General features: G+C 40.0%; 1 protein-coding gene across 1 annotated transcript in view; it reads right to left on the bottom strand.

Moving 5' to 3' along the window:
* TRUB1 (TruB pseudouridine synthase family member 1) overlaps positions 1-24,604 on the bottom strand; it is a 30,992-nt gene that overhangs the window by 3,504 nt on the left and 2,884 nt on the right. Inside the window, 3 exon segments of the mRNA XM_037399777.1 lie at positions 1,008-1,080; positions 7,088-7,169; positions 21,535-21,590. Of these exon segments, the coding sequence (XP_037255674.1) occupies positions 1,008-1,080; positions 7,088-7,169; positions 21,535-21,590 (211 nt within the window).

The following is a 24,604-nucleotide window of genomic DNA, read 5'->3' as shown; positions in this document are numbered from 1 at the left end:
AGTGTTTCATACCTTAATTTTTAGTGTATGAAAACAAAGGATTCCTGCAATGGGTATAACACTTGCAGCTGCCTCTAACCTACTCTCTCAGAAGTCTGCCAGGCGTACTCTGTTTCAGTGTTATGCTGAGCTGAGCATTAGGAGCCGCCCAGGCAACTCCTGTAATTCTGCCTCACACCTTTGCTTGTCTCACACCAGGGTCTTCTCTGAACATCAACTGCTAAGTTATGGAGCCTTGTTCTAGGGTGTTTAGGGGATCACTACAGAACAAAAAAAAAAATATTAACTGATTACATGAAACTTTATCCAAAGATCCACCTTTGGTCTTGCAGAAAGATAACCATAGAAAAAAAAAGAAGATCTTGCTCAAATGAGCAGAGGGTAATCTGAAACAGGTCAGATGAAGCAGAACACCTACTGAATTACTGACCTTACAGCAACATTCTGGAACCACAGTAAGTGACCCATTGCAAATGCAAAGGAAAGCATGTTAGCTTAAATCACCATTAAAGCCATCTGTCACAAGCTAAGCACTTGCACATTGCCAGCTACTATGGCTCACCTGACAAGAAGAAATTTGCTAAGCTACAGAAGCTCTGTCACTAATCACTCATTCATATTCTAAGTTCTGAGAAAACTTACTCAAAGTCATTTAAGGCACTTCCACACAGATGTCAGTAAGCCTCCCCTTACCCTACAACTAAAATTAAAGACTCAGAGCTTTGCTTTCTAGTTGGAAGAGAGGACAGAAGCCATCAAGCCCTGCAAAGCTGTTTAAGACTGCTTCGCTATTTTACCAAAAACCCCCACAGACTCCGTGTCACCATTTGTGCTTGATGTTCAAATGAGCATGAGCTGCAGTTGCAAATGTTAGAACTCCTAAGACTGCCTTGCCTCTATCCTCTTGCCAAAATGTGTCCTCTTATTTCTGAGAGAACTGACTTCTGTTGGCAAATCCCGACAGCTGAACGCAACTGCCAGGAGTGTCGGAATATTGTGGAACTTACAGTGGAGGAACCTGCATTATGTCCCCTGTGAACTTTTGCAGCACATTTTCAAGATCTCCTTTTGTTATCTGGTCTGTAGAAAGAAAATAGTATGTTAGTGTTGGTTATTTACATGGCACTAATGGCATCAATCATGTTCTGCAAACAGATACAAAGCAGAGTTCCCTCTCATCTGAATTTAGATTGGGTGAAAAACACCAAAGAGAAGATATAAAAACCAGAATGTAGGTAGGAGTGTGAATTACCACAAAAAGAGTGGAACAAACTGTCCAAGGTGATTAAGACAGTCTGGACACTTTCAGAAGGGCAGAAATCCCCATATACACAGTTTTCTTTTCCAATCCCTCTGTCTTGGGACTGCAAATTCATTTATCTTGGGAATCATAAAAAAAAAAACCATAAAAATTCTCCTATTCTGATTTTTGTTAAAGGACCAAACCAATAAAATGCTTATCGAACCTTGGCAACTTCTCTTTAAAAGTATTTAACTGCGGGGAAAAATAAAACAGATTATTAGAGGAAAAAAAGCATTGTGGGGTTTTTTTCTAGTGAAGAAAAAGACTGCATCTGGAACAACAAATCAAATTTCCGTATCAAACAACTAACCTGCAAATGCACACCAGGGTATTGTTATATATTAAGTAAGGCAATTTTACTGAAGAAATCCTGTAAAAGAAAGATAGCTGCTTTAGGCAATCTACTCTTTTAAGAGTACACATACATACACATCTGTCCCACTTTTATTATAAGGCTATAACCTAAGTAGCTGATTGCATTGGTCCTTTGAAATACTATTCAATAGAGATGACATTCATCCCTAGTTTGTTTAGAGAATACAAACATAAGGTCTGTAATCACAATGCACTTCAGTGCATTTCTACTGTCTAGGACTTGACTAGTCCTGCTTCTCCTATGTTATATTCAATTAGCATCACCCTGCTAAGCAACTTTGAACATAAACCAAGCAAATTTATTTACTGAGACTTCATTAGGTTTTGGAACAGACCTTTACTTGCAAACCTTACAAAACAGATGTACTTCATGCTGTAAGTAAAAACCAGATTCCTTTCCCAGCACCTTTGGAAGATGGCAATGTGGTGCCTCACTTTTGCAAAGCACAAAGGCCTCAGCAGCTGTCTCAAGAAGTGTCATTAAAAGCAAGGTTGCAAGGCAAAAAAGTCAGTCAGGGATGCTGAGAGAGACTAACGTACATCCAAATACAGGGTAGGAACAACAAAATCAATTGTATACTAAGTCTGGATCTTCTTCTGAAGAGCTTCTTACATGGCTATTTCAATCTTCCGTTTGTATTATCCTAGTTTAGCAATGTATCACAACAAAACTACATGGCAGAAATTTAGCACGACCTAGCTCTATGCCAGTGATCTTGTCAGCCTTCTTGTGAACCCCAGGTTGCTTCAGGCTAGAATTCAGTATTTGAGATCTAAGCATAAGTGTCACTTGGGGTTCTCCCTCAATTTTCATCCAGTGAACTGCATTCATAGCTAGGGCATTTAATGAGACACCCAAGTTCAGTTCCCGCTCTGATCTCATATTCCCGATTGAGAGGTTACATCTAGCCTCTGAGGAAATCACTCATGCTACAGGCAATCTCTACCTCAGGGAAAAAAAAAATAAATTCCCCATGTGAGGAATGACGTATTAAGCCATTAACAAACAAAGTTGTGTGGTATGTTATCAAAGTAAATATTTACAGATGAGTTTGCTAAGATCTAGAATAATTCTGCGATACACTGTGGCACGGTCTCTGAAAACCTAAACCCACATGCTTTTCTATTTATTTTTTTTCAGCATGCACTCCCTTGGTGTTAATGGACTGTATTGGATTCTCACCCTCTTCTAGAACAACACACAAGCTGGTGGAGCTTTCACCCAGCTCTCAGTCATAAAGAATGCTATATTAATCTCATTGCAAACAGTTTTACTATGTCTAAACTGTGTATTTGTCCCAGACATCAGTTTGGACCCATGTCTCTACAGGGCTCTGTGAATCAGCTCCTTCACCACCTTTCAGCTCCCACAGTCATTACATCCACAGCATAGGCAGGGGGGAATGCAGTCCTGCTGTCCAAGAGAACCGTTTCCCTTCAGGCCGTTGGCCCATGTGTCTCCCCCACTCAGCTAGGGACTTAGGGTTTAGCATGTCAACAGCTTGTCTGGTCAGCAAGTTTAGGCAGCATTTACACTCAACTCCCCATCAAGCATGAAATGCGAACACACCCGTAGAGGCCAATTAGTGCAAACAGTCCCAAAACTTTCTCCATTTGACTTCTCCACTCCCTGAGAATAAGGGATTGAGACACTTTTCTGCAGGACACATCCATCACTGCCCTTGCTACCAAGAGTTTGCATCCTCACTGCATATACCAAATATCCTCATCTGCTGTATTGCAGACCATGAGTTGTTGCTAGAAGCTGGACTCAAACTGCAGCTCTGTGTCCTTCCACAGAGGGGTATGGAGGCTGCCACCCTGTTTAGCAATGATTTCAGCGAGGATTGTCGAGGTTTGGCCCACAGGGTAATTGCATCCAGTCCACAGGAATAATGGAAAGCCTTAGCTTAGAACAAAATGATTGTGCCTGCTCTGCAAATACACTACTTGGAATACATTCAACACTGTTTTCTAAATTCCCTCCCAAGCCATTGGACTGACAGTGTGGTTATATGACTTCTGCACAGGCTATGCATCTTCCAGTGGACCATTCCCTATGATTCCATCAGCATCCCAAAGTACCCAAAACTTCTGGTCTCCAGTGCTTCTAAAAACATTTAGTATAAGCCTACTGGCTTCTAAAATAAGAATTTTAAAGAACTTCTGTGCTTCTGATCACTGGTGACTGCTGATCGAGTTTCCTGCTATCATAATAAAGGAAGTTAAATGAAATTACCAAACCAAAAGGTGCCACTTGTGCCACAACCTCAAAAAGCCTCCACTGAAAGGTGATACTGCCCTGCGCTTGTTAACAAAGTACACCAAAACAGAACACAAGGATTATCCATGACAGTCCAACACAACTACTGCAGATGACCTTGACTCAAACTGGCCCAGCATAAATTACTTGCGAACAGACAAGCAGACTGCTGAAAGGACTACTTTTTTTCTAAATTATTCAAGTAGCTCTATTAAACATGTATTTCAGCATAATCAACACAGACCTTCAGAAAATCCCTGAGAATTTTGTTCTCCATGTCTGGACACAGTCTGTAGGCAGCTGGGAGGAAATGTGTTTCAGAATGCACATTCCTGTGCATAGTTACAAACGTTAAAAAAAAAATGCTACAAACATTAATGTGCTCAAAAGAGCGTCAAAGGAATGCTAAACACTACCGGCCCCTCAAGTCAGCATCTGACAGCCTGGGAGCAGTACGAGACCATAACCTAATTTCATGCGGAAATGCAAACTTGTTGTCTGGCAAGAAACCAAAAACTGTGAGAAGTTCAGGGGGGGTTAACCCCAACGAGCTCTCTTCAGCACATCCTTTCATTGTCACTAACTGTAATACACAACAGTTTGCTTTCCAAATTGCTGTCTAGGGACACTTTGAGGACTGAAACGTAACATTTTCTTATAGTTAATATAGCAGACAACTTTCTGCAGGAACTTCCCTCTTGTAGTCCAGTGGAATCACTCAAGAAGAGTTTTATATATCTTGTAAGCTGCTTCAGTACGCTTTCTCTGCACTAAGGCCCAGTCCTGGATGCTGCTGGCACTGCAGGACTGATATTCCCTAGCAGATGCTGTTTCTCCTAGGATGCTTGTAGGTGTTAAAGGATAGCTGAAATTCAGCTCAAATACCTGGTTTGTCTGTTCTTGGAGTACCAATTAGGGTCAGGGATTAGGGATGGTGGGCCACACAGAGAATTCTGCAGACAACCAAGCTGCTTTGGGGAAGACACTGGAAAAGATGGGAAGTATCTGCTTTATTAGAAAGGGAGGAAGGAAGGAAATGCAAAACACATAGGTAGCACAGAGAAGAAAAAGGAGTATGCACATTTTCTCTTTCTTGTTTCTGAAGAATTCAAATTAACACCAACATGGAAACCAACTGAGACCAATTCCACAATCACTTCTTTCAGCCATAGCTTCAGCAAAAGGAAAGTTTGTCCAGCACCCAAAACCGCACTGCCCTACCAATGCCAATATCGCGCTTTATGAGACCACATGATGAACTGGATCATGCAACTGATCTCAGTTTAAAAAGACAAGCAACTCAAAAAAAGGGGAAATTTTTAATGCAAATGAGTTCCCCAAGCACACAGTCTAACAGAAAGCTCAACGACTGTAACAGAGGAGGTGGTGAAGAGGTGGGAACTACTGTAAGGAGAGCTGCCAGTGAAAGAAGCGCACATGAAAACAACACTATTCTGTCTGCAGTAAACAATACAAAATAAAAAAGCAAAACTAGTGTTTCAAGAAACAGATTTATTTTATTTTTACTTTAATTTTAATAATTGACCATGGGAGTTGCATCTACTTGTTTAGCCTGGAAAAAGGAGGCTCGGGGGGACCTTATTGCTCTCTACAACTACCTGAAAGGAGGCTGTAAACAGGTGGGGGTAGGTCTCTTCCCTCAGGTAACAAGCGATAGGACAAGAGGAAACTGCCTCAAGTTGCCCCAGGGGAGGTTTAGATTGAATATTAGTTAAAATTTCTTCACTGAAAGGGTGGTCCAGCATGGGAACAGGCTGCCCAGGTAAGTGGCAGAATCACCACCCCTGGAAGTGTTTAAAAAACGTATATGTGATGCTTAGGAACACGGTTTAGTGATGGACCTGCCAGTCCTGGGTTAACAGTTGGACCTGATGATCTTAAAGGTCTTTTCCAACCTAAATGACTCCACGATTCTACTGAAAATGGTAATTCACAGTTTATATAGGAGCGAGTATCTACAATGAATACTACTCAGTCCAGCAGAGCTACAACCTTCCACTTTCTGAGAGGCATACACAAAAAACAAGTGTTGTCTCTAGCCACCATGAAGTGCTGGCCATATTAACACCATGTGGATGCTCAGTTCTTCAAATGCTTAGAGAGAGACTTAGAACTCAATCCTGAAGCAGAAGCAAATGATGCAACATCTCTGAGCAACATCACCTAGTAAATAATACTACTTAGAATGATCCGTCAAGTTAATGTGGACAAGAAACTCATGCTTGCCTGCCTCATGCAGAAAGAAAAACTCAAAAAGAAAGGAGATAGGGGGCGAAAGGTGGAATCCAGGGTGCCTTTTCCATCATGCTATATTAAAAAAATATAATTTACTTCATGTATTTATTACCAGGTACCACAAACAGTGTGGGAGCTGTAGAGTTGCTAAGCAACCAGTTACCTACTGGGTTTTTTGTTGGTTTTGTTTGGTGGTGGGTTTTTTTTCCCCCAGGTTGTGAAAGAACTAATGACAAATACATTTGGTGTGTCTTTGGTTAGTTCTACATTGTTTCTAAGACGCCCTGGGTATTGTGTAATGTCCACTCCAACAAAGCCACAACCAGGATTAGTTCTGAAGCCTTAAACTCTGTGTGTTGGAAAAGTTCATCTACTAAAGTTGCTAGGACACAGACTGCAAGCAAGAGCAAGATTTGATAGGTGAATGTATGTAGAAAGTAGCTTACGCCATCATTTTATGCTGAGCGATCTGTAGTTAAAGGGACATCCTAGAGGAAAGATCTAAATATTTTTTTTGTCCACTGGCCTTAACGGTGTTACTAAAAGAGCACTCATGGGAGTATACACTGAAAAATGAAAATTTTACTGGACACAGTATGTCATTTGTCAGCCTGTCAAAGATTTCAAATAACACAGTCCTCCTCAATTCTATTTTCTCCCTCCTAATCTAATGCCTGGTTTATTTTTTTCCAACAGAAATGAACACTGGACATAATTGCATGAAGCTGGTCTGAATTATATGAGCAAAGAAGCTGGAGATGAAACAATCCTAGTTTGATTTCACATTTAAACTTAGTTCTCAGACCCCCAAACATCTTTTCCACTTTTCTATGATAGAGACCATTTATGCCTGCAAATTACATCAAGTATATAGATACATTTATGCTTACCATAAGGTTTTTCTTCAGTTACTTTTCCTGTAGCATCTAACGTATCAGTAGCTTTGCCCAATAGTCCAATAGCAGTGTATTTCTGAGAAGGAAAAAGAAAGATTAGTGAGTCAGGTCTTCAAGGTTGTTTCTTTTTTCATTTTTTGTTTTTAAATAAAGACTGTGAGTACCAAGTACTTCAAATCAGGACAGGAAGAACACTATCTGTATAGTCAATCCATCAACTTTGGGTAAGCAGCACTGAAGATGAAAAGACATCGAACTAAACAGAAAGTAAATCCTGCATTACGTGTGCTTATGATTTCAGTTTTAGAAACCCCCGGAAAAAGCAAAATGGACTCTAACTAATCTTTACTATAAATACATCAATACCAAAGTGTCTGTGGGGTGTCATACATCACTGTCAAAGCAAGGCACATACAGTACCTTTCACACCCAATTTTTCAGTTCCTTCATAATTAAAAAAAAAAGACACAAAGTCCTTTACTTGTGAAAGTAAAACACTCACTTTCAAGGCAAAGCATTGCAACAGTTCTGCCACAAAATGGAGTGACACACAACGGCCTAAATCAGGGGTCCTCAAACTACGGGCCAGATACAGCCCCCCAGAGTCCTCAATCCAGCCCCCAGTATTTACAGAACCCCCCGCCCCCCACCCCCGGCGGGGGTTGGGGGGGGAACCAAGCAGCCGCAGATGACTGCCTGCCACTGCATCCGCACGCCGGCCCCCTGGTTAAAAAGTTTGAGGACCCCTGGCCTAAAGCTAGGGTTTTGAACATCTGGAATTCACTAAGGACCTTGTGACCAGCACAAGGAGTGCAAGGCCACTGAGCGACATCTCTGCTCATCATGGCTTCTCTGAGTATTTCTGTTTCAGGTTTTTTCTCTAAATTGTTCAGTGTATGTGTCTGTAGCTTGCAGGAAGGAATTAACCTGTTCCCAGGCCAGTAGCTCTTGTCCTTACTGCACTTCACCTGGTGTACTTCCATCCTAAATACTGCCAGGCTGCGGGTACAGGGCAGAACCTGCTGAAGCTGACAGGCTTCCCATGAACCAGCTGCCCCATGTCTTTTCACAAGGCTGCCAACACATGAGGACTCATGCTGTAACATGTGTTTGGGTCAAGTTTGGAGATACCTTCAGGTATTAAAATCTGTTGTTTGACCCACTATCCTATTCCATTCCATTTCTCTCAGCCATATGCTAAATCCAGGGGCCTTCAAAGTAAAGCATTTACATAGCCTGGTAGACAAAAATCAAGGTGTTTCACAAGCCTAATTCCCAGTAAGGTTTCGATGAACTTACTCCCAGCTGAGCTAATATAAATTTGAACCAAGTTGTAAATGGATGTGTATTTTAGAAGCTGGTTGACCAAATTCTACTGGAACACATCCAAACAGGCACAAGCATTAACATTTTACTCTTTGATGCAATGCATCCTTTTTCATGTCCTTGCAAAGTACAAACAAGCTCAAGTAATAGTAGTGTAGGCATATAAATCACACCCACAAAATGGGACTACAAAGACATGCCTTGATTTTGTTCCATGTGACAACCTGCCACTTCAATGTTACTTCTTCAAGCAACTGCCATGAAATGGAAGCAGCAGGAATAGTCAGACAAAAGACAACGGAGTGCAGACTTCATAATAAAAATAACTGTATTCTTTGCTTACCGCATCTACTGGTTTTAGCTGGGACAGAGTTAATTTTTTCATAAGAGCTAGTACGGGGCTATGCTTTCGATTTGTGCTGGAAAAAGTGTTGGTAACACAATGGTGTTCTCCTTACTGCTGAGCCAACACCTTTTCTCTCTTCACCCCACCCCACAAGTGAGCAGCCTGGGGGGCATAAAAAGTTGAGAGGGGACAGAGCCAGGACAGCTGACCCCAACTGACCAAAGGGATATCCCATACCATATGACTTCATGCTCAGCATATAAAGCTGGGGGAAGAGGGAGGGGACATTCGGAGTGATGGCATTTGTCTTCCCAAATAACTGCTCAAGCATGATGGAGCCCTGCCTTCCTGGTGAGGGCTGAGCACCTGCCTGTCCATGGGAAGTGGGGAAGGAATTCCTTGTTTTGCTTTGCTTGCACACATGGCTTTTGCTTTACCTATTAAACCATCTTTATCTCAACCCTTGAGTTTTACCTTTTTCCAATTCTCTACCCCATCCCACTGTGGGGGAATGAGCAAATGGCTGTGTCGTGTTTAGCTTCCTGCTGGGTAAAACCTCAACATTTCATTAAGGCTACTTTTTTCCTAAATACTGCAGATGTCTGAATCCCCTGATAACTCTGCAAAATTAGGCATTTGAAATTCAAATTCTTGAAGTTTACATACTTTAGGAATGCATGGAAAAAATGAAAGGAAGAATGGATGAAGGCTGCTCCACAACAAACATTTAAATAAACTTTAAAGTATGTTATCTGCTTTTAGGACCATAAAACTGCCTACTTTCTGAGACATTTAATGATCTAGTTCTTAACATTTAATAGCATAGCTAGGAAGAGACACTACTCAGCAGCTATTCTAGAGGTTAATAAAAACATGTGAACAGATCTTCATAATCCTAGCATGATGAATGATCTTAGCAGTTCAGTAAAACTCTGAATCTGAAAGTTGGAAACCTCACATACTGTCTTCAGATGTTTCCAAACCAACGTACTTACACTACTTGAGTCTGAATTACTCTCTTCCTCTTAATTCTGGTTTTGTCTAATTTGGCTATCTCGCTTCAGGCTGTCTGTTACAACAACATGTTATATTTGACCTACAAGCAACACAGAGATAATATCAACTGTTTATATGTAAACACAAACTGTATGACCAATACAATCCAAATCTCAACACTTGACTTCCCTTTAATTTCTGCAAAAAGGGCAAAAAACCCATCCCATTTGTAAAAAGATGTTGTGGTTTAATCCCGGCTGGCGACTAAGCCCCACACAGCTACTCACTCACTCCTCCCACAGTGGGATGGGGGAGAGGATCAGAAGAGTAAAAGTGAGAAAACTTGTCAGTTGAGATAAAGACAGTTTCATAGGTAAAGCAAAAGCTATGCATGCCAGCAAAGCAAAGCAAGGAATTCATTCACCATTTCCCGTCAGCAGGCAGGTGTTCAGCCATCTCCAGGAGAGCAGGGCTCCATCACATGTTAACAGTTACTCAGGAAGACAAATGCCATAATGACACATGTCCGTCCTCCTTCTTCTTCCTCCAGTTTATATATACTCAACATGACATCATATGGTACGGAATACCTCTTTGGCTAGTTGGGGTCAGCTGTCCTTGCTGTGTCCCCTCCCAATTTCTTGTTCCCCTCCAGCCTCTCACTGGCAGGGCCTGAGAAACTGAAAAGTCTTAGACTTACTTTATAAACACTATCTAGCAACAACCAAAAACATCAGTGCGTTATCGACACTGTTCTCACACCAAACCCAAAACACCAACTACTAAGAAGAAAATTAACTCTATCCCAGCTGAAACCAGGACAAAACAGCATCCTTAAAAATTAGTCACAAATGGCCAGTCCTTACCGATGCCTTTAAAGGTGCACAAAGACTCAAGCCAGCAATGCAATAATCCTCAAAAAAGGCTATAACAGGTCAGAAAATTATGAATTACAGTTGGTTTATGATCAGTCTCTGGAGTGCCCTTGGGCATCTACAATTATATAGCACAATTCTTACTAGCCACTTAATAGGGTTTACTTCCCCTTTGTTAGTGTGCAGGACCTGGAGCTTGTAGAAGATAACATGAGAATGCAGACTTAACTTATTGTTCCTCTTACTTCGCGTCAAAATTCAGCATTAGCTCTCTTTAGACTCTAACTCACACTGCCCTCGGAAGCACCCAATGGATTCTGAGTCATTTAGTAAGTCTTTGGTGACCTTTTCTCACCTGTGTTGGCAATCGTTTATTTCTTCCAGTTTTATGAAGTATATCTAGGGGCATTCTTCCTCAAATGACAAATCACTGCAGGAACACAGACAGCAACTGCTCACAACCACACTGCCTTCAACCCACTCAATGTGAAACAAAAAAAGCAAGGTAGTAGGTGTTACAGGCAGTGGAAAATCCTTCCAAGTGCAGACCATGACAGAAAACATCCTTGTATCAGCAGCTCGTCAGACAACACTCTGCCAATCAGTAGCCCCTATGTCCTTGCCCCCTACTCATCTCAAAAGACCAGAAGCCAAACCATTTAAAGATTAAAATCAGCATCTATCTCAGCTTTCCTATGGGATTCTACAACATGCAAGTGTAGTGCATTACAAGTTAAGATCAAGCATTCCCAGTCACAACTTGCAAGCACTGTAGCATGCAATAATTCCAACTTCTAATGGTGGTTTGCATGGTCCCAAAACAGAGCCTCACAATTGTACAACAGGGCAACAACCCTGAGGGCATACAGACCTTCCCAAAGCTATCCTGCATTAGGGAATGGCTACTATACCTCTCAGCTGTCTAGAAGACCATTTTCTGGATATTATGGCAACTAAAACAAAAGGCAGCAAAGTGATCAGAAGCCCTCAAGTATAAGCAACTCTTTCATTCATATTAGTGAAGAGACAGCCTTAAGAAGATACTTCACAGTGACAAGCCACTGTACTCTGTCAACGATAATATGAAAACTGTCACACAGACTGGGGGATGCAGTGGATGTGACCTCAACAAGACCAGACAGACAGTGAAGTGCTTTGGCAGTCATACATTTGCTACCATACCCATGACCAGAAAGAAACATGCCATAAAGGCCAGGGCTGGCGAAAGAACAGGATTACAGGAGCCCATAAAAAACAAATTCCAAACCCTCTAATAAATCTGACACATCTTGAGAAAAGGAATTTTGTTTTGGAGTCACAACCACAGGGAACAGCCAAAATTCTCACAGATAGTAAACCATATAATATTTACAATAAAGTTTTAGTAAGAGAATAGCTATCATTTGGCTTTTTTAATTCATACACAATTTCAGAGAAATCTTTCTACTAACGCAGAATGGAAAGTGTATCCATAAAAAGAGAAAGAAAAATGCAAGACTTTACCAGCATACATATTTAACAGTGAAAGGAGGAAGAGGAGGATAAGGAAGAAGAATCCCCTCCTGTCAGAGGGGCTGCACAGCCAGCATAGCTATTAGCTACACAACCCAGCCCGGGGGGGGGGGGGGGGCTCCTGCAGGCTGAAGCCCCTGGGCTGACTGCCAGGCATGTCTGTCCCACTTGTCAGTGCAAATGCCAGACAGACCATGGAACAGAGCTTCTCAGTTCTAACTGTTAATATATCAAAGTTTTATTTGGAAAGATGCCAGAGACTTGAAATCTTAAATTATAACATGTTTCAGAGAAGCAACACTTTGGAAGAGCTAGACAGAAACACAAGTAATTATGAAATAAGGTCACTAGTAGCTGTCAGGAAGATTTTAAGATGGCTTCCACTGCAAGAATATCCCAGGCAAGCAAGCTCTCTGGAAGAGGCAGTTCAGAAGAGTTCATCCAAGGATGACCTATTTTCTAATCACAGCAGCAACTGAACACAGAAGTGTAAAAGGAAAATAAATAAATAAAGGCTACAGTCCCCTGTGCAAGAGACTGAAAGCTGGGAAAGAGAAGCCCTATTCGATAGGAACAGAAAGTCAATTTATGTAAACTGGTGTCTGTGTGTGGCTGACAAGTTTGAGGGAAATAAAACAAAACAAACAAACAAAAAAACCCAAACAAAAAACAAGTGCTTTAGAGAACCTGAAGGAAATCAGAGCAAGCGCACAGCAGGCAAGCACTGATCAGAATTAGTGTTCCTGTGCCAGACCCATCCAGTCTGCAAGCCTGGTGCGAGCACTTACATTTTTGCAGACTTAGGCCGCTAAGACAGTGAAGAGGCCTTATACTCTCAGTTCTACAGTGACATTCAGTTTGTGTCTAATGATTTCTAAAGCACAACTAAGGTGCTCTGGATTTAATATTTACATAACTTGTATTTGCTGTTTATATAACATTAGCAGCTACCAGTGGTTTCCAGTATGCTAATCATTCACCAAACCAGAGGAGTACATGGGGTAGACAAATAAGCTGGAAAAAAACCCGAGGGTTGCCATAGTTTCAATTATTTTCCAAAACAAAGCACTCTCACTAAGCAGATTCCAATATATTAAAAGCACAGAGCCCTAATCTCTTAAAAGCAGGTTGCACAGAGGCAAAATAAAGACTGCAGGATGAGGGAGGAGGTCCATATTTTACAACAGAGCAAATTCAAAATTATCAAACACCAAACATGTCTTCTTAATACACACAAACATTACAACTTCTCTACCATTCATTTTTTCCCCTAAAAGAAAAAGCTGACTTTGTGCTAAGCCTGCACATAATTTTATTTACTGCTAGATGCTGTAATTGTACTGTCATTGCTGAAAAACTATCTGATCTTTACTCTTGGGCTAAACAGGATTTTCTGACCTCTTATGTCAGCTTATTAAAAAAGTTCAAATATACGGGCTGACTAGCTTTTCAATGTGAGGGACTTGAAGCACCTGTGATAGGGTAATCCACAAAAGATACTTTACCTGGAGTTGCGAGAAGCTTTAAGGTAGTAGCTAAAAACTGTTACAAGTTTAAATTTTTGTGTTAAGAGAGAAAGAAAGGGGGTGGGAGGGGGAACAATCCCAACAGGAACACTGGTTCATCCGACATAGCACTGTGGCCACATATCACTTATAAATACAATTCAGGCTCACAATATCCAAGACAGGACGCAGGTTAATGTCCAGAAGTGGCTGCTTGTAGCCCAGTCTCTTCACGTAAACCTTCCTGGCACATGCTCTCTGTGGAAACCTATCCCGCTCACCAGTATGTTCCAGTTTAGCTCTTAAATTACATCTTCAACTTTAGTACCTGTTTCCTCATTCTGTCTTCTAGGACCTACACCACAGATTATACAAAATAAACAAAGATGACCTTCAGCTCCTATCTGAGAAACAGGTTTAAGGAAATTCATAATTCTCTGCCCAGAACTATAACACAGTCCTTCCAGAGGGGTAAGATTTTATCGGTACATGCAAATTCACAGATAAAACTGAATCCATGAAAGCCTTTAGGTGAATTCAAAGACATTGCTAAGGCCAAGATGCAGTAAAGTCTAAAAGGCGGTGCTAAGAGCACCTCCAAACCACCAGAAAGGAACACTACAGAAAACAATGGAGAATGGCTAGTTTAAATCTGTTAACATTTTTTTAATATGATCTTTATTAAAAAAAAGAAAAAAGCCTTGCCATGCTGCAGTCTTGATTTTATTTTAATGAATGCAAGCAAGAACTGTACGCACACACAACTTTAGAAAGGTCAAGTGGAAAGAAGGAGACACTGACCTCGTGAATGGAAGAACAGAAAAATGACACTAGAGCATGCTCTTAAAGTACTTGGCATTTTTGGAGGAAGGAGCTTCTGCAGCACAATAGGGGCAGTCTCCTCAAGATTTTCACCAGTTTAAAAAAAGTGTGAATATTAATAGAGCATGAAGCTGAGCTATTAATAGATTAGGCCTCTGGAGTGAGCATAAAAGAGACTCGAGCAACACACAGCACGTTAAGCCAGCTTACTAATGGTACCACTGCAGGAAAGTGTTATCTGTACTATTTAACAACTTCTTCCTCTACAACTTTGTTTTGGGGATAATGGGCAGGGCAGGAAGGAGTAGATACTCAAATCAGCGTATGATTTGTTATCAAAAAAGCAGGTTAAAAAATGTATCATGTTTTGCAGTAACAGGTAATTAAAGACGTCCGTAGTGTGTAACACGTAAGGGCATGTTTTATCCAACTAACACTTTAACCCTTCCTGATTCCTGCATCCTCCACTGTGCAGGCTTAACATTCCCTCAGTGCATCTTGTTTCATACAGACACCAAGTTTTGATAACAACTTATACACATCCTCAAAACACAACAAAACCAGCATCATTCATGCATTTCCCAGACTTCATTTCATATATGCATTTTCCTTGTGACAAAGTAAGGAAGACAACTATCCTGTTATAAACTGACATTGATTTCTATCTAATATCTGGAGGCGTTCAAGGAACAAGATTTGTTGTCAGTAATGCAAAATAATACACACAGGATAGAAACCAATCCTAAGTTTGCATAAACAGCAATGGGTCTCTGAACCAACCTCCTCTGCTCTGGAGCGATGTCATGGAATTATAACAGAAAGCTCTGGTTCTGCAAAAACTTTCTCGAGTGTCAGTACTGGTTAAAAAAAAAAGCAAACTATTATAGCAGTACTTGGATATAGCTGTTAAAGACTACAGACATAAAGTAGGACAAGTTTTATTAATAGACGTCTTTGCACTGTATTATGCAAACATACAAGGAAGTATTCCTTGAATGTTTGCACAATAATGTAATAAATAGGATGTAAGAGAAATGTCAAGACCTCTCTGTCCTGTATCTGTATTTCAGGAACGTAATACACCTCACCTAAAGCACAAAATGGTAATTCAATGGGTGAAATTAAGCAAACACTACCTGTCAGGAAGAATTCACCTAGCCAGTCTACAAGGGCTGAAACACATTCATCTGCCCGTGGGTTAACATCTCTCATAAAACAATCACTCCATCTCCAATGTGCCAGTCCTGTTCCTCAAGGGAAACCTATAAAACACCTTTCAAAACAAGCCTGGGAACTAAAATTCATAACTCCGCTGGGTTCAGAAAAAAACCATGGGCTCAATAAAGATATTGGATTTATGGCATGCTATAACATTACCTCACACTAACCCCTTCACATGCCACAACATATAATCTACCAGGCTCTTTCTTTCCCCTAGGAGATAACCTTATCATCTCCTTTCCTCTCCTGCCTCCCTTGTAAGGAAACAATAATTTCTTTGGGCTTGAACAGAGGCAAAGTAATGACATTTTGTGTAGCTATAATCCACTTTGCTTAAATGTGCAGGTCCCACACTGCACTCTCTTTTTGCTACCTCTCCCATTTCTATAGAAAAAGAAACTCAGTCAGACCCTTGGTTATTGTGGATCTGATACTGTAAACAAAGAGGTGTGAGAATGCAAAAGGGCAGGAACCAGAGTGAAAAATTAGAAGGTGTTGCAGATGAAAAATGTCCTAGGGAAAGAGCTAAAGAGCAAACAAACCACTTCTACTTGGATTCCTCCAAGACAAATATAGACAGTTGGATACAATACTGTAATTTGGAAGCAAAAGCCCAACTAAAGCCACAGATGAACACAAGCAAAATGGGACCTGAAGAATCATCAGGCAAGCAGTAACAGTTTCCCTCGCCTTGTGACTGGGAGCTTGGCTGATCAGTTGTGAACAAAAGCTTTCTATCCCACACAGGAAATAAATTGTTTTCTTACTCTCTTTTATTAACGTGGGTGATAAAATGTAGCCCATCTGTGTGGAACAGTCTTGGGGTCTTAACTGCCTTCCCACACAGAATTGTTGGTGTACCACACACACAAGCATTAACTACTTTTTCTTTCAGAAATGGTCTAACAGATACCTACCTCACTAAACTCTAAACAAATCTCAAATACACTTAAAAGTCCATGGCTTCTATTTTAGATCTGAGAAAGGGCTTGCACTTCCAAATGCCTCATTTTGATACTGTATCAATCAGTCTAATAAGAAATATTACCACTACCCACAAATCTTGCCCTTCCAAGACAATGTTAAAAATACCAAAATATGAAAAAGAAAATAGAACGCATCTCTATGATACAAAACCTACTGTAAAAGTAGTTTTGGTTTCACCAGCTCCAAAAGAAAGCAAGATGAAACAAAGAACTCAGCCAGCTGATACTATATAGAAAATTTTTTAAGATTAAAAGTGAGAATGCACACCACTAAGACAATCCTTCAAAAGGAAAGTCAGCTCAATTTTCTTGCAGTCATGACTCAAATATACGAACTGGAGCACAAATGGCTTTTGAAATGCTTAAAAAAAAACCAAACAAAAAAACCCACGAAGAAACACAGCAAGACTCTTTAGAAAGAAATTAGGATTTCCAAAGAAATAGCACTTGCACCATCATGGTGTGCATGTTAATGTGCAAACACACAACTGCTGGCAGAAGAATAGAGAACTCAGAGATGCCGAGTTCTTACAAGCCTCCTGAAAACAGGCAGATAGAGGAAATAAATATATTGCAGCTTCCACTATGAAAAAGGCTTCAGAGGGAGCCTCCAGTGTATTACTGGATACCAGAGAGTCCACGTGGGGCTCTGGTGTCTAACGAGCTGTTAACAAACGAAGTCACAAGAAAAGGCTTCATTAGTTCTGCTCCTTATAGAACTACTAGATGTGCTTTTTAATGCATTAATTCATGGAACTCATCGCCAAAAGATGGAAGCCAAGGACTGACTTTAAAAAAAAACACGAATTAATGGAGAAAGCGAGCAAGCTTTATGTTTGAGAAGCTTTATGTTTGAGAAGAATACAAATTGAAGCCTAACTTTTAGGACAGCAAGATAATCACAGGAGGTAAACCTTTACGGACATTTTGTTCTGCAGCATCTGCTGCCAACCCTCCAGAGAAACAATTTTGCAACATACAAACTCTAATCCCAGAATCACACTGCAAGTCATTTACATATCTCTCAGAAATTCTCTTATGTAATTCGAATGAATTCCTGCTCAGGCAAGCCTTCTCTCATAGGATGCAAGTGTGACTGGCAAGTTTTGAGACCTGATCACTGAACTAGCACTCATTTTTCCATCCAGGATTCATAAGAACTCAAATGTTAACAATTATAATAGAACAGTTGTCACATATCAGGTCATTGACATATCTTCATTCTGCCCATCTCTTTTTAGTCTTTGTGATCATTTGGAGTTTGGGTTTTACTCTATTCAGTGATTTCTTCATTTTTTTTATAGTGTTTCACTTTGAGAAGCCACAACTTTAGACATTAAATCTTCTGTTTTAACTAGTCCCTGCCCAAGCTTGTGCAACCAGTGCAAAGTACTCAGGCAATTCCCCTCACATCACTGAGCACCTGGGGTTTCAGATTGTATGCGGACCATGACAAGAAGTTGCATCCTCAGATAAAACCAATAAGACCACACTTTCTGCTTACTGAAAGGCAGTGATTTCAAGCACATTTGATGGATGGCCAAGTTCTGGCTTTATTCACACTAGTATGGCTCAATTCTCTTAGGGTGAACTCAGACATTATTGCACTGAAAAATATGCTAATTAAGCATGGAACTGAAATCTGAAAATTTCAATTATCCTGTTTTATTCCACCTAAAACTAAAGGCTGTATGTGTTGGAAGACATGTCCTCCTGGTGGAAACTATTGGAATAATGAAGAATTTCATTGCTTACTGCTCTTCTTTTTTTTCTTCTCTGACATTTCCCTCATTTGCTTCTATGTAACAACACATTCTGGTAGATGAGAGGTTATAAAACTGGATTACTGCTTTGGAAACTGTGCTGCTAGCTAACATTTTCTAACCTATTTCCCCCCCCCAAAAAAAAACCACTTCTACACTGCATTTGAGACAGACTAGTCACCCATAAGACTGAGTTGTTCAGAAACAATTAACCACAATAAAAATTGGTCCAGCCCCATCGTATTCATTTTACTGGTGAAGCAGAAAATATTTTCTCATTCTTTATTTTGCAAACACAATAAAACAATTTCTCTCAAAATAATGCAGTACAAGAAGTCTAACTAAGACAAAGTCCAAGTCCCTGAACGCAGGAAGGAAAAGTGATTCTCCTATGAAAGATGTATTAAATGCTCAGTATTTAAATTCCAGATCCAAGAGGATTCAGCTTCTCCTCCTCATTTGGAGCATCTGAAACAAAATAAAGCAAACAAAACCTAAGATAGCCTGCTCACATTTTTATTTCTGGATAAATACTAAGAATTCAATGAGAAATCTGGAACACTAAGTAGGTATCGCCCTTGGCTGCACATTTCTATTTGTTTTGATTTAATTCATAAGGAGGTCAAACCAATGGAGAACTAGATCTACACTGAAAGAGTAACACTCCTTGTATAATGTGTATAAGATGCAAATCGAGTGATAATGTTCGGAGCTGCCACACAGAGTCAGGAAAGTTTCACACAACGTTTGGGAAAAAATCAGAAATAGTCCAATCTCTGGCAGAGCCACCATATGGAGTTTACTGCAGTAACATACGTTTTGGCCATTCAGCACAGCTCTGCTGCCAACAATGATAGACTGAACTATTTCTTTACAAGACACATTCCTATAGCCAAACAGTAAATCCTAACCAGGGAGGCTCAGACAGTTGATCTGAATCTTTATAGTAATAAAAGGAACAAAAGAAAAACATCACACTTCAACAAACACTTCAGCATCCACAATGGTAAAAAAGATAAATTAAGAGTATAAAATCCTAGCACATGGCATGGGATGCAAAAAGATACTCAAACCTAATCAGACAGTCATGGGTTTGTCTGTATCAGATCTCTCACTACATTACGAGACATTGTTGTCAGTGTGGTCAAAAAAAAAAACAAGTAGGCAGATATCTGTGGAAAATTACTCAACTTCCTTAAGCCTCTCAAATTATTGCATGCCTAATTTATTGAAGTATAAATAGAAAACAGTAAAGCAGAAACAAAGCAAGCTCCCAATGAAGGCTCATGACCGCCATGCCACCTGGCACAGATGTTAGCTACCTCACACTGCCACATCAGAACACACAAACAGTTGCAGTGAAAGAGCTGATTTGCTCTAAGGAGTAATTTTGTTTGCCTCAATGAATCAAGTGCCCACAGCCTACACCAGTCTAAAGCCAGGTGAGAGCTGATGGATCTAGCTGGGGTCGCTTACCAGACTGGCCCCACTGCCCATTTCTCCTCTGTGTTTTTCTCTCTTGCCCCTCAGCAGCAGCTATAAGCCTCCTTGCGTTATCTGGGGAAAATGTTTGGTTAGGTAACACTCCCATTGTCTACAGAACTTTATGGTGAAGTTGCCAAGGACCCTGTGCATACTCTGTTTTGCCAAAAACGCAGAAACTACGTCATCTATCACAGTGTTTCCACTGTGAACATGAGAACATCAACTTAAGAGAAACTTCAATTGCTTTACGTGGTTTTCAATCAACAATCTCCACACATTTAGCTACGATGACTTAATTTAGATGAAGTATCTCAATGCCTTTAACTTAAAAGTTCTTTGAAAGGAGATGTCAGGTGGTAACTGGTTACAATTCCACTGTAAATCCAGCTGCAGCTGCTTACTGCATGTTTCAAAACACAGATGCCTCTGATATCCGGTCCTATTAACCAAACGCAAACCCATTACAGTCAGTGCAGGGACTGACACTGTCCACAGTAAGTTTTGGATCAGACTTTATAGCTACATCCTTTTATCCTGGTTGTTTCTCTTCTGTCAAATTATTTGCCTTTGAGTTGAACTGAAGATTGTCAATCTCATTCTACCTCAGGCTATCAGTTCAGCACCTGTAAAGAGCTTAAGCCTTTACACCAGAAGAGAATGGGAAAAATAGAATAAAAAATGCATTAGAAAGGCTATCAATTTGCTGAGTCTGCTATTGACTTTCCCCAAGTTTAAAATGAAATTTGGAAGACTTAATTGATTTCTGCATCTGCCACTCTTTCCTAAACTTCTCATTTAAAAACAATGGGTAAAACCACAGGATTTTACTTGCGAAGAAGGAATCAACACTGGTAGATTATTCTTGGGAGTATATGCACTTGTTTGTGTAGGTAACACCTACAATCTGAAACACACTCACCAAAGACAAAGCACAACTAATCAAAAGCAGCCATGAACAAGATCACCATCTGTCAAGGCTCCAGTCTGGATTATCTCATGCAGCCACAAGGCTTTTGCTACCTTTGGCTTCTTACACGTGCCTATCCATGCACTTGTAGAGCATTTATCTACAGGAGCTACAATCTGGAATGACAGACACTATCACAACTACAAAACACTTAATTCCACAAGGTGCCTCTTAAGGCCTCAAGGTATTTAAAAAGAGAGAAAGGAAACAAAGATGGTCTGTTAATGCAAGCTAAACAGCAATTAAGTTATCTACACATAAGGAACATAACCAAAAACTGAGTAGTCATACACAATTATATCCTGAAAACATCACTTAAAATGCCACCTTCATTATAGTTTTTGTCCCTTTTTGTAAAAAACACACTAAGTAGTATAAAAATCCTCCAGTAAAATAGGAATTTGGTGTTTATTAACATTTTGTATAAAAACCAAGACAAATGAAATTTTTTAAATAACCATTCTGGACATACAATCTTAATATTGAATTTCTGACTAAATACAAAAAGGAACCAAAGAATATGTTTATACTAAATATGCAGGATGGCTGAGATGTTTGTATGTTGATGCAGTCTTCACTCGAAGAAAAGAAAACAAACAAAAACCCCTACTAATACAAGTCTTTTAGCATTCCTTACCTTGGAACCTGCCAACATAGTTTTCAGCATTTTAGTTCCTTTTCCAATACCAACCACTAAAAAAGACAGAAGAAGAAAAAAATTCCACTTCAAAACCAGCTCTGCAGTTCCCTTATTCAACACCAATCACTACTACATATTACACCGGTCAGAAATACAGCCTTTCATGCTCTGGTAGCATATGAAAAGCGTCAACACTTACGAGAAAGTATCTCTGATGTTCAAACAATATGGGACTAGTAAAAGGAAAAAAATGTCTAAAGCAGAAGATAAAAAGCTTCACCTATTGTTAAAATGCTTTAACTCAACCTCTAGATTTATTTGACTTTTAATCACCACAGAAACGGATAGTGCAATTAACTCCGTCTCTGGTTTGATGAAGGCTATGGCTCACTAATAATGAATCCAGCCTTCACTGTAACTAAATAGCCCTTTTAAAGGTTGATAGTGACCAAGAGTAATGCAGTTAAGATAGCATAATAAAATTTATTTTCTTGCTGTAAGCCTGATAAACAAATAATCAAAATGTCCAATTCCCTCTGTCAAAAATCTTTTATTATCAAACCTTCTTATTATTGCATACGTAAAGACTAGCGTCTTTCAATATTAAACCACTATTCTACAAAACAGCAATCAGTCAGCTTTTCATAAGAGACAGAAAGAGCTGTATTTTATTTTAAAGCTATTTAGACAGGTGCTTTCCTTGAATATGCTTTCCTATTGATTTTTTCCACATACAGCAATCCAAAGAAACAATGAAAATTTTATAAGGAAATTACTTTTGTTTACAACTTATGAAATACGTAAAATCTTATGTCCTTGATTCCCTGATTTTAATAAAACTACAGGAGTTAAGGGACTTACAGGAAATCTGCTTTGTGTTAACCAGGAGCCGCTACCAAAAGCATGAAACACAATGAACATGAAAAGAAAACCAAAAAAACCAAAACATGTGCCCTATAATACTTCTCAATCTTTACACTCTGAGACTCATCAGATTACTTCTTATTCTCAATTACTTCTCGTGTTCCTGAGGATTTTTAGTCACACATGCCCCTGTGCTTGTGCCTTTGTGTACCTTCAGTTCAGCCTGTTCCTGTCATTTGCCAGATAGGAAAGAGCTGCAACAAAGCTGAGAAAAGGAGATAAGCACACAAATAAAATTTTATAACCAAGCACTTTTCTTGCAATGTGATGACATCACTGACACTTCAACATAACTGCTAAGCTGAAATTTGCTGAAGACTGTCAAGAGATTCAGTAGCATAATTTTAAAGAAACAGTGAATGCTTCTGTGAACAAGACACTAACAATTTCCCCTATTAATCATCAGCTTGTGTAGCACGTGTATTATTGAAAGGCAACATAAACTAAACTTGCCAGACTACACAGAGCACAACAAGGTTTAACTGCATTTTTAATTTTTTATACTTTTTCATCTTTTCTTCTACTATGGAAGCATAATTCATAACTGCAACATAGAAACAAGCCAAGTATTTAAAATTCCCATTTTACAGCAAGAAAGACTAAACTGGAACCACAGCCTTAGACTGATATTAAAAGAAGATATTCACTAAGACTTGACCTACAGTTCTTTGCTTCTTGTATCTAAAATAAGAGACCTAATGTTAAGAAGTTGAGTCCTAGCTCCCACCATCTTTCACATGCAATGGAAGCCACAAATGGGGACAGGACAAAAGACTTCCCTCTCAGACAGCAGTCGCTCCAGGCTCCTACCAGTGCAGGGCCATCACATGCCACCTGGTCTCTAAGCTGCCTTTCACTCACACGCCATGGATCACTGACCTCTGTCTCCAAGGTCCTTCCTCATCTACATTTGCTGTCAGTAGGAAAAGAAATATAAAAGTATATTTTCTGACGAAAAGCACCAGCCAGTTACTTGCAGGACACCTGGCACACTAAGCAAGACTCTGTACCAACATTTTACAAGAGCACGTAGTGATAGGACAAGGAGGGGTGGACTTAAACTGAAAGAGGCTAGATTAAGATTAGATATTCAAGAAGAAATTCTTCACTATGAGGGTGATGAGGCACTAGAACATGTTGCCCAGGGAAGTTGTGGATGCCCCATCCCTGGAAGTGTTCCAAGGCTAGGTTGGATGGGGCTTGGAGCAACCTGGTCTAGTGGCAGGTGTCCCTGCCCATGGCAGTGGGGTGGGAACTAGATAATCTTTAAGGTCCCTTCCAACACAAACCATTCTATGATCCTAAAAACTAATTCCCATGAAGAAAGTTACAGATAAGCAGTACATAAAACCTGGGCAACAGCAGCACAGATCAAGAAAGGTTAGAGGTTTCAGAAAATAAGTACTTCTATTATGCTGCTGTCCATGATGAAAGAAAGATTCCTGCCCCACCACGCTATCCCAAAAAGCAGCACATATTTTCTGCATAACTTGTTTCTGTTGTGTCCCCCCCTCTCTCCTCATTATCTTACCCAAACCCACAAGAAATCTGGGCACATTCCCCTTCCCACTCCTCTTCAACCTAGCTACCATTGATTTTTCTCTGTGTGTTCCGTATGGCAGTGAAACGAAAGATCCTGTGCCTTTTTTTAATCGATCCATAGCATATTAAGGTGATGCACTTATCTGTCTTTACCAAGCACATCAAGCCCAAGTACTTTTTGTCATGCCACAGGAGCAGGCTTTGGAGACTGCTGGATATCAGAGAACAGTAGGAGAAGCAATTAAGAAGCACGAGTGATTTTTCTTTCCTATGGATCAATGCTGTTGACTTTCCACAATGAGTAGTAGCACGCTCAAAGGGAACATATGCGTAAATGAAAAATGCCTGTTTCAGCAATACACACAGTATTCTCCAGTAAGTGGCCACACAGTACAGGAAATTGGAACAAAATGAGTTAGTGCTTACTTCTATCCCAAGAATGTTACATTTTGCAACGTTCACAGGTGACAGAGAAAGACAATGACTACCCTACAGGCCCCTACTAGCAAAAATCTCAGCAAGCAACACCCCCCTGAAAAGCACAGCTCGCCCTGAGAGAAGTCATTACAACAAAACTAAGTCGTTTCACTTTCAGTGTATA

This window comes from Falco rusticolus, chromosome 9, assembly GCF_015220075.1.
Source record: "Falco rusticolus isolate bFalRus1 chromosome 9, bFalRus1.pri, whole genome shotgun sequence".
In the NCBI taxonomy this organism is placed as follows: domain Eukaryota; kingdom Metazoa; phylum Chordata; class Aves; order Falconiformes; family Falconidae; genus Falco; species Falco rusticolus.
The sequence above is the reverse complement of the archived record's forward strand: the minus strand, read 5'-3'. Positions and strand labels throughout refer to the sequence as shown.